At 38.1% G+C, this 10,781-nt stretch overlaps 1 protein-coding gene across 1 annotated transcript; it reads right to left on the bottom strand.

Annotated features, from left to right (window-relative positions):
- Nucleotides 1–418: 418 nt before the first annotated feature.
- Nucleotides 419–9,676, bottom strand: LOC101407585 (dynactin-associated protein). Its single transcript, XM_014781294.2, has 4 exons — nucleotides 9,620–9,676; nucleotides 6,152–6,313; nucleotides 729–1,213; nucleotides 419–563 (listed from the first exon to the last, which is right to left on the bottom strand). The coding sequence occupies exons 1-4, from the start codon at nucleotides 9,674–9,676 to the stop codon at nucleotides 419–421; spliced, it is 849 nt and encodes a 282-aa protein (XP_014636780.2).
- Between the last annotated feature and the right edge of the window lie 1,105 nt (nucleotides 9,677–10,781).

The raw sequence follows: 10,781 nt of genomic DNA, 5'->3' as shown, positions 1-10,781 counted from the left end.
CTGCTGTAGGTATAATATAGTACTGGCAGTGGATATAGGCTCAGCTATTGTAGAAGAGGTAGCAACAATTTGGAGGAAGAGCCAGTGTGGGGAGTAGAGGTAGTTGTAGGCTAATCTGTAGTGATAATAACTAAAGGTTAACTTGCCATAGAAAACAGCATTTTGATGATTGATGGTAGTTCTATTAGGTTCAAATAATAACGTTGGCATTTGTCATTGCAGGTTCAGATGAATAGGTGGAGATTATAGACTGTTGAAGGAGAGTGATGACCATTGTTATTGTAGGCTAAGTGGAAGTTACAGTAGTTGTAGGTTAAGTGGAAATGGTAATGTTTGTATATTCAGCTGAAGGGAATGTAGCTGTGCATTTAGCCAAAGAGATGGTAGAAATAGTGATTGCTTTAGTTGTCAGCTAAGATTAAGTGGCAACAGAATTTGCTGTTATAGAAGTTGCAGCAGTTGTAGATTCTGTTGAAGTGGGAGCAGCTGTGGTTTCACTTGAAGCTTTAGTGGTGGCTGTTGTGGCTGTAGGTTCGGTTGAAGTGATGGTTGTGGCTGTTGTGGCTGTGGGTTAGGTTGAAGTGATGGTTGTGGCTGTTGTGGTTGTGGGTTCAGTTGAAGTGATGGTTGTGGCTGTTGTGGCTGTGGGTTCAGTTGAAGTGACTGTTGTGGCTGCTGTGGTTGTGGGTTTGGTTGAAGCGACTGTTGTGGCTGCTGTGGTTGTGGGTTCAGTTGAAGTGACGATTGTGGCTGCTGTGGTTGTGGGTTCGGTTGAAGTGATGGTTGTGGCTGCTGTGGTTGTGGGTTCGGTTGAAGTGACTGTTGTGGCTGCTGTGGTTGTGGGTTCAGTTGAAGTGACGGTTGTGGCTGCTGTGGTTGTGGGTTCAGTTGAAGTGAGGGTTGTGGCTGTTGTGGTTGTGGGTTCAGTGGACGTTGCAGTGGTTGTTGATTCTGTTGAAGTGGTTGTAGTTGTCGGTTCTGTTGAAGTGGTGGTCACTGTAGATTGAGAAGCAGTAGAGGTTCTTCCAGGAATGATAACAACAGGCTCCCCATTGTTTGAGGGTAGCTGAATAACAATGGAGGAATTGTCATTTCCTCTATTATTCACCAGGCATATTATGAGTACTCCAATTGCTGTTGTTATCACACAGGCTAAGAGACAAGCCAGAAAGAGTTTCCACAGAGACCAGTTATTGCACCAATTTTCTTTCACCTAAGAAAAGTATAAATGAAAATGTCAGCAATGAAAAACAAAAATGCTTATCATTTATCACCTCTTTGGTGCTATTTATAACATTGCATTACAGTCATTTGAATCACTATAGATCTTTGGAGAAGTATGGGCTTAAATTCCAGGTTTTTATCCATGTGGAAGTAATTGCATGCTTTCTCTAACACTAGAAGAAAGAAAAATCTTCCAAAGTCTCATTTTCTCTTATTCTTTTTTCAGTTAATATGTACAGATCCCTTTGTCTTTTCATGTATGCAGAAGAGCACTTTAATGGTAAATTCTCTGTCATATACCCCTGATCCTCCACTGGACATTGTCATTACCCCAAACCTCTCTACTTCCAAAATCACTTTGAGTCCTGTGCTCTAACCACCATCTCCTCTCCTTTCAGGTTGTTTATTCAATGATTCCCATAATGACCATTCTTTACTTTTATTGAAACCTTCAGCCCAGCAGCCCTTGCTTCACTCACATCCCTCTTTGTTCATCTTTTGTTCTATGGTCCATTATTTCAATTACACTCTTCCTAATTCCCTAAAATCTCTTGCAGTTCCCGCGTCTCCTCCAGCTGGCAGATAAATGGCTATCTGTTTTTTCTGGACCTGCTCTTGAGCAGCCACACAGTTGGGGAAAGTCATGCACCTGGCCAGATCAGAGTCCATCCTCGAATGACTTTCTGCACAGCTCTACCATCCTACTGTATTTCTCTGAATATATTTCTCAAACTTCTCTCTCCTCAAACCTGTAACCTCCACCCACCAACACTCACACACAAATTGTCCCTCCTCATTCCCATCAAATGAATTCACCTTCTTCCTGCTTCATTGGGAAACTTGAAACATCATATGGAAACTCTTTCAAATCCCCACTAGCTACCAAACCTGCAAATCTAAACAAGCCTGGACTCCACCTCCCTTCCCTGATTGACACAAGAGGAGCTACCCCTCCTTCCGGCTAAAGCCGATCTGCCAATCCATTCTTTGGATCCCATCGCCTCTGCCCTTCTCAGCAACTCTTTTCCTTTGATTACCCTTTCTTGTGGACTGAATACTTCACCACTTTTCTCTTAAATGGCTTCTTCTTTTTGACATTTAAACACACTCAAATCTCTCCCATCTTATACACAAAAAAATCTTTGATTCCAAATCCCCTTTACCGACTTCTCTTTCTCTGGAAAATGAAATTTCTTGAGAGTAGTCTAAATTCAACTTCTTCATTTGCACATTTTTCAGTCCAACCCAGCCTGGCTTCTGCTTCTGTCATGTCACTGAAACACCTCGTAATAAAAGTCACCAATGACATTCATTCACCAAAATCTAATTGAAGTATTTTAGCTCTCATTTTACTTAAGCCCTTAGAGGCATTTGCCACTGGAGACCATTCCTCTTTCTCTCTTTTGAACAATCTCTCCCTTTGCTTCTGTGATATTCCATTCTCTTTGGTTTCCTCCTAACCCCCACCCACTCTAGAATCATCTTCTCAGGTTTTCTTTGAAGGCTTACTATCCACTTTCAGCCTTTATTGTTGACATTCTCAGGCCCTTGTCTCTTTTCATTCTAGGTCTAGAGTCAGCAAACTTTTTCTGTAAAGGGCCAGATAGTAGATATTTTAAGCTTTGTGAGCCATACGGTTTCTGTCACAACTACTCCAATCTGCCATTGTAGTGTGAAAGTAGCCATAAACAGTGAGTGAACAAGTGAGCATGACTGTATTCCAAAAAACTTTATTTAAAAAAATAGACAATGGGCTGGATTTGGCCACTCTATGCTTTCTCCCACCCGTGATTTTAATTAATGTCTATATCTGAATGACTCTCAAGTTAAGACCTCCCCTCCAACCTTCAAATGCTTACATGATACCACATCTTTGATGTCTCAAAGATGCCTCAAGCTCACTGTATCCCAACCCAAAGTCATGATTTTTCCAGTGAAACCTGGCCAGCTCCCATATCTCATTAAATGGCACCACCATCCATTCCATTCAGTTCCATAAGCTGGAGCAAAGGGATCATCTTTGAAATCTCCCAGTCCATTACCAAGCCCCGTTGACTTTATCTGCTAAACATCTCCCAATATTGTTGACTCTTCTCTCTCTCTATTGATACCACTCTAGTTCAAGTTTCTTTTGTATCTGCTTTGGACTAGTGCAATAGCCTTGGGCCACACTGGCCTACACTCAGTTTCTTCAATGCCTACTTCTAAAATAGGACCTTGGCACAAACAGTATTGTTGAGTGGGAATGCCTTTCCCATCCTCCATTCATCACCAAGAAGGCAGCATGGTCCACCTTCAACACAGCACAGTCTCCTCAGGCACCTGTTTTTTTCCCCAATACCTGAGTATTGGTCTGTGATTGTGTTATCAGGAGAAGAATAATACACTGTGAGGTTTTTTCATAATTGTTCTTAGAGTATTCCCAATTCTTTAAGTAATATTGATCACCAGGTAGATGAGTCAACTCCTGATACTAACCCTCTATAAATTCCTATTATCCAACATGCAGGTAGTTGCCTGGGACCTAGTATGACCAGAGGGACCCAGAGAATCTACTTGAGGGCATTATATCCTTCCCAGGCTTAATATCTAAAAGTGCACAGTGAAGAGAACTCCCTAGAAGCTTCCCAGTGATGTGCATTTTAACAAGGTAAGCCAAAGCCCTGCTTATTTTCTCATTAATCCTTATCATCATTTATGAAGTGGTGACAAAATGACTTGTGGGTTATAGGATTACCTTAAGAATTAACAAAACTGAATTCCTTTGTTAATTGTAATGTGTTTTGGCAAATATTTGTGCTACTATTTTTAGATGGGCAACAAGCATAGTGGAAGAGTGCAGTCTTTTTAATTGGAGAGATATGTTAAAATTTCAGAGCTATGAAATCTTAAGTAATTTCTTACCTTCTCTGAGCCCAAATCTCCTAATCTTTAAATACAGTGTTAAGAATATCTATCTCATATTGTTTTGGGGGAGATTAGAAATAACATAAATAAGGTTACTAGTTCTCAAAAATATTTTTATTTTGTATGCAGTATGGTCTAGGAATTAAGATCAAGAGCTTTGGAGTCCAACAGATTTTGGTTTGAGTTTTGGCTCTGTCACTTATTAATTTGGCAACTTTGCCTTTCTAAGCCTCAGTTTCCTCATAAGGATAATAATACTTTAATAAAAAAGATGAGAGGATAAAATAAGACAATGTTTGTACAGTGCCTGGTACAGTGTCAGGTATGTAAATTTTCAATTGTCCAACATGATTGATTATTTCATTATCACCTGGATGAGAGCAAGACCCTCAAGGAAGGTAGTACAACACTCAAGCCTTTCAGACAGATGAGAGTAGATCTTAAATATTACAAAGTATGGGCCACAGTATTTGTTGGATGGCCAGTGTTTTGTGCAAAGGGTGGCAGCCCCAAGGCAGCAGGAGTAGAATGAGGGCATGGGTCACCAAGGCCAGGAAAATGAGGGCCACTAAGTCCAAGTTAGATCTAGAAAAAATATTTTCTTTACCTTGACCAAAGGCACTACCAAGGGGTCTCAAGAAAGGAAAGTGACGAAAAGGCTTATGCACATCTGGGAGGAGTCTATAATACTACCTTTAAAAAAAATTGTGAAAGAGCAGCCTACTGACATAAAGTGCTCAACCAGACAATAGGATACCTAAGTTCTCCTGTTTCAATTACTTCTAGCAGAAGCTATGTAAATTCTGGCAAGTCTCTGAGATTCTCTGGGCCATATTTTCCCTGATTGTTAAATGATGGAAGGGGAGTAGATCACTCATTCTCATCACTGGTTGCACATTAGAGTCACCCGAAGCTTTTAAAAAATATTGATGCATGGACCCTACCTCCAAAATTTCTGATTTAATTGATCTGGATGGGGCTCAATCATTGGTATGCCTTAAACAAGCCATAAGTAATTCTAATATGCAGCTAGGGCTAAGAACCACCAGGCTAGACGTTATCTAAGACCTCTTTCAATTCTAGGATGAATATGAATTACTTTACTTCTGTGAACAAGAAGAAACATTTTCTAACTCCACCCTATTGAGCTCATTCATTCTTTCACATTGCCCCAAAAAACAGTGTAAACACTTTATATTTCCTTTCCAGAATCAAGAAACAAGGCTCAGATTCTGTCTGCTGAACATCTACAGAAAGATTAAGCAATAGAGGGTAGAAATTCCAGAGTCAGGGGAACCCAAACAAATTGCCAAGCAGAATAAGTAATTTATAGTCAAGGCCAAGTTTCTATATTAGGGCTGAAGATGTAGAGATATAGTCTTGAGGTAAAGGTAATTCAGCCAACAGATAGGGTCAGGAACCAAGGAGAGCTGAGTCTAGTCTCCAAAGCTAGTGGAGAAAATTCAGAGAACAGAGCCAGGTCTCTATGTCAAGGTCATATGCACCAGAGGTCAGAACCAAGAGAGCTACAGAGAGTGCCGCATACAGGTTCAGAGACTGGAACAGTGTAAGAAATAAAGTGATCACCAATAGAGTAGGACCCTTGAAGATTTACATACTACCCAGTCTCCCATCGGAGTCTAATTAATGAGTTAAACCTCACATTGCTGACATATTTGCTCCCCTGCCCCTCCCCAATATTGCATTTGTACTTTACTTTTACATTTTACATTTTACATTTACATTTATTCCTTTTATTTTCATATATATTCTGTACGTGAATATTTGAGTGCTCAACTAGAACATTAGCTCTTTGAAAACAGAGACTATCGAATATTCTCCTTCTTGTGAATTGCCTCACGGTGACTTACTTATAATTACACTGAGAATACAGAAAATGTTTAACATGAATGTAGGTGAATTAAATGCTTGAATACATTTCTTGGGAAAGAATAGAACAAATACATCTCCATATGGAGCACATCCCAACCTGGGTGAAAGATGCTATACCAAACATTACCTGTGTATTGCATAATTCTGTCTGTGGGTATCCTGACTGCACAAGGACTCCTGGACTCACGCAGACCCCACGTAAGTTGGAAGAGACATCACCGGTTATGTTTGAAGGTGAACGCCAGCATGCAGAGCTGTGAGCCTCTTGGTCATCGGAACAGGTGATTGGCTATAGAGATGAAGTGTAAGTGAATAGGAAGCCATGGTGTTGAATTTCTAAAATAAAACTCTTTAGTCAAAAATAAATGAGTGTGACTTTTAAAAGGAATAAAGACAAGACTTTTAAAAGGAATAAATGTTGTTTTATTTTCTGAAGACAAAAAGATCTAGACAGATTATTACATATTACACTTAAACTAATTTTTGTAAGTTACCAATGTTTCAGATCATGAATGTATATCATCCTATCTTCCTCATCGTAGTACGTGCATGTATTAAATATCCCATGTTGCAAGATGCTGTGGGTGGAGCATATATTAGGAAGCCTCTATTCATATAAGGAATAGAATGTTAGATCTGAAAAAATTCTTGCAGCTTATCAGGTGCAACCTGTTCAGATCATTTTGGAAATGAGAATATTAAAGCAAAAAGAGGTGAAGTTACTATTATTATTATTATCATTAACCCATAATGACACAAGAGCAAGGGCTGGAGCCCAGACTCTCCAGTGTTAAGGCCACCGTACTTTCCACTCCACTTTACTATATAGAGTATATTTTTATACTAAACTATGATAATATATTAATATAGTGTATACTATACTACACTATACTAATGAAAATTGTCATACAAAATGACTCCTTTGCATAATCCATACCGTGCTCTATGCAATAGAACTAGCAAGACCATGACAGGAACACAGAAGACAAATCATTTGTCCAGTTTGTGATATGTCTTTGCTGGGTTCCTCTTAAGCATATAGCAGTGTAAAAACAGTTCTCAACAACAACCACCAAAAGAAAAACGGTCTGTACTCTTAGGGAGTTTATATGCTTATATAACAGGGAGGCAAAACAGATTGTGTATAATTAACAAATAAATACAATAATTGCAAAATATTGTTGAGAAAAGTGAATGACAAGGATTGAAAATGGAGGAGTTCAGTGGGAAAGATTTTGAAGAATAGGTGTATTAAAAGAGGAAAGAACAAGATAAAATGAAAATGGGAGGGGAATAGGTTCAGGAATTTATGTCTGCACCAAAAGTTTTGTTACATCTCAACAATAATGTAGGATGTCTGGGGCTCTTCATCTCACAGGATGATAACACTTAGTTTCTAGCTGTGAATCAAGGGCATCTCTACCACTTCTCGCTCATCTTCAGAAGGGGGGGACACTAAAACTGCCCATGCGAAGATTTGCTGTGAGGCTTAATGAGTAAATAACCGCTACGTGGTTAGAACAATGTCTGGCAGATAGTATGCACTGTGTCAGCTATCATTATAGTAGTATAGTAGTAGTATTAGTGTGTTTACTCCTACTGCTATTATACTAGTTGTCTTTGATCATGTTGATTTAATAACCCACGACTAAATAGCTATAAAAATTGCTGGCCCATCAACCAATGAGTTCCAAAAAACTGTCAAACTAGAATTGTATGTAGTCATTGGTCCATTAGGAACTATCATTAACAATACAAAATTAAATATGATTGTTATTTAATATAGATAAAATCTTGGCAGTAAAGAGTTTGCTAAGTTAGATATTTCTGTAACTGTTACATCAAAGAAATAAAGAAAACAGCTCTATGTGTTGTTGAGTAAGAATCAACTAAGTCCGTGGTATTCACCAGGTAAATCTGAGGAAAGTTGGACTTACCTTCAATAACAACCTTGCTTATTTTCCTAAGTGCTGATTCTGTTGCTTTAGTTATCACCCAGTTTGCCTGTAGCTGACGAACTTGGATATTTTAATGCACTTTGTAAACAAAGTAAAAACTCACTCACCAGGGCAGTTTTCCAGAATTTTCTGGCCCTGTTGGAATCCCAGCACTTTCAAAGAAGGAAGATGATGAGTGGCATCTATACTAAGGGTGGAGAACCTATGATCTAGGCTCAGCTTTAGAGTGATATTGCAGCCCAAGCAGTAATTTTTACAGTGTTAGGTTGCTCTGACACTTAGGACAGGTGGAGTCTCTGTACAAAACTGGAATAGTTGGAGAGCTGTGAATAATGTTTAATCAGATAATCAGCATCAGCTAATAATGGCCACAGGCAACTGAAGTGCATTATCTATGTGTACCAAGGAAACTTCTATAGGTTTTCCCCTAACTTATAAAGATTAACTTAAGATCTCATATATCTCAAGAGAAAAACAAAACACCAAAATTTATTTTCTTTTTGTTTGTAATTTTCAAATAATTCTTAAATTCTGTTATTGAATTTGGTCTTAAAAGTATTTTTATAACTGTGACTTAAATATCCATAATAAAGTGAAATATTCAGTTAGCTATCCAGATATACGTTGTAAAAACAACTTAAGATAATATTCGTAAACATTTTCAAGTTTGTTGTTATCTAGAGAAATTATTGAGATGATGAATATTGGCCAAAGGGGTATTTTGTTTTCCATCTGAGTATCTCGGCATCCTGAAGATCCTCTTATACAGTGTCAAACTCAGAAGTGACAAAGAAAACTTTACGAGAGTTTTTTGTACAACGACTCAAAAGGGCAAACTGGTGAACCAAGAATCCTCCATAGGATTCTTTCATTAAACTAACACTGAGCAACAGGACTTCCTTCTTTGGCTTATCTTGTAGGCAGTTAATATAGGCTGATTGCCACAGCTCCAAATTGCAAAGGCAAAATATTTCATTTATTCTTCAGGTGGTGAATTTTAACTTACCATTTTAATTTTTGGCACGTTTCCGTCTTTTGTTCTGATATCAAAGATTATTTGTTTAGACATAACCAGATACATAAAAAGCACTTATAACTATATCGTGAAGGCTTGACTCTTGGTGTAAAACATTTTAAAATAGGCAAAATGATCATACTTTTATACAAAGTAGAAATTTTTGGAGGATTTCTTTCTTAGTCCTAAAGACAATATCCAGGGTTAATATCTGGATTTCCAATATATTTAGAAATCTGAGTTCTGACAAGTTTAGAAATTATGTATAAAATCTAATAATCAAATTGCAAAAATGTAACTTCAAAACTAAACCGAAGACACCATCGGAGGTTTATGTTTACATGATGATGCATATGGAAAGTTAAATGGATTTATTTGTATATTATGTCGTCATAGAAATATTTCTAATGCTTTATATCAGAAATAGGTAAAATAATTTCTAAAGTATAATATAGCATGAAAAGTTGAAGCAAAAAAATTAATACATGGCTATTCTTCCTTTTGGAGAAGAATGCAAAATTATAACATCGATTTCATAGTAGTAAAGACATTAGATTGCTTTCAAACGCTGGAAAAAGACTGTAATATAAGCAAAATAGTAAAATAGAGCAACAATACTCACTGGCTGGTTCCCAGATTGTTCAATATTCACTACATATTTTCCATGCTTTCTGTCCATTCTTAAGCTTGCAATACTATAAGCTTAACTCCAAGAATATTTTTCAGGTCGTTCGTTGCCCTTTATATTTGCAACCCTGAGAAATAATTAAAATGACTGGTGGAAAATCAACTCTGATGCATTAGGGCAGGTGTGGATTAAACTAAATAATAAATAATTATTCACTAATACGGACCCACCTTAGAGGAGGAAATGAGGTGTTAATTACAGAAAGACACAAAAAAACCAATACTGCCTCTGAGAGCTACTGTTACTACCCCCTCAACAACCCTTCTGACAGAAAGGAACTCTGAAAATCTTACATAGTTCTTCCTTTTCTTCCCTTTGGCCCCATCTTTCAGATACCTGTCATCTATTTTAGGATCAAGCCAAGAAAAATTTCTGAGGTAGAAGTTTGTCATTGCTCTCTCTCCAGCCAAGCATGAATGCATTCTTGGCCCTGTGGGCACCATCGCTTAGTCACCCTTGGCGTTAGGTTGGCTTTACCTTTTCAGTCTTGAGGTTGGTGGCTGGAAGTCTACATGGTCAGTTGCTTAGTAATTCACATGCGTTTAAAAACAATTAGAACCAGTTTCCTAGGCATTAATGCCAAAGGTGTGATAGAATATTGAAAACCTTCAGGAAGAGATTCTTTTGTCAAGAAATTTAAATTGACTCAAATTGAAAAAGGATTAACTCTCTTATTGATTTATTTACTCAACAAGAGAGAATATTGAGTTTCTAAAACTTGCCAGGTGTTTTTGAGTAGCAAACAAGACAAATGACACTCCATCCTCTTTGTATCTGACACTTTTCTTTTTTTTTTTTTTGTGAGGACGATCAGCCCTGAGCTAACATCCATGCCAATCCTACTCTTTTTGTTGAAGAAGACTGGCCCTGGGCTAACATCTGTGCCTATCTTCCTCCACTTTATATGGAATGCCGCCACTGCATGGCTTGACAAGTGGTGCTTCAGTGTGCACCCAGGATCCGAAACTGGGCCGCCAGCAGCGAACCACGCGCACTGAACCACTATGCCACGAAGCTGGCCCCTATCTAACACTTTTTGATTCTGAATTTTTTTCACAAGTTCAATTCTTTGACATTTCTCTTATAAATGTATTCA

Source organism: Ceratotherium simum, chromosome 14 (assembly GCF_057802395.1).
Source record: "Ceratotherium simum simum isolate JZ-2026a chromosome 14, ASM5780239v1, whole genome shotgun sequence".
NCBI lineage: Eukaryota > Metazoa > Chordata > Mammalia > Perissodactyla > Rhinocerotidae > Ceratotherium > Ceratotherium simum.
The sequence above is the reverse complement of the archived record's forward strand: the minus strand, read 5'-3'. Positions and strand labels throughout refer to the sequence as shown.

What these genes read in the sequence shown, in the direction of transcription:
- LOC101407585 (XM_014781294.2), bottom strand. Translation starts at nt 9,676, where the DNA reads ATGGACAGAAAGCATGGAAAATATGTAGTGAATATTGAACAATCTGGG. An exon ending in AACAATCTGGGAACCAGCCA is followed by an intron (nt 6,314 to 9,619) that starts GTGAGTATTGTT and finishes TCATCTCTATAG; the next exon opens with CCAATCACCTGTTCCGATGA. An exon ending in ACAATCGTCACTTCAACTGA is followed by an intron (nt 564 to 728) that starts ACCCACAACCAC and finishes CTAACCCACAGC; the next exon opens with CACAACAGCCACAACCATCA.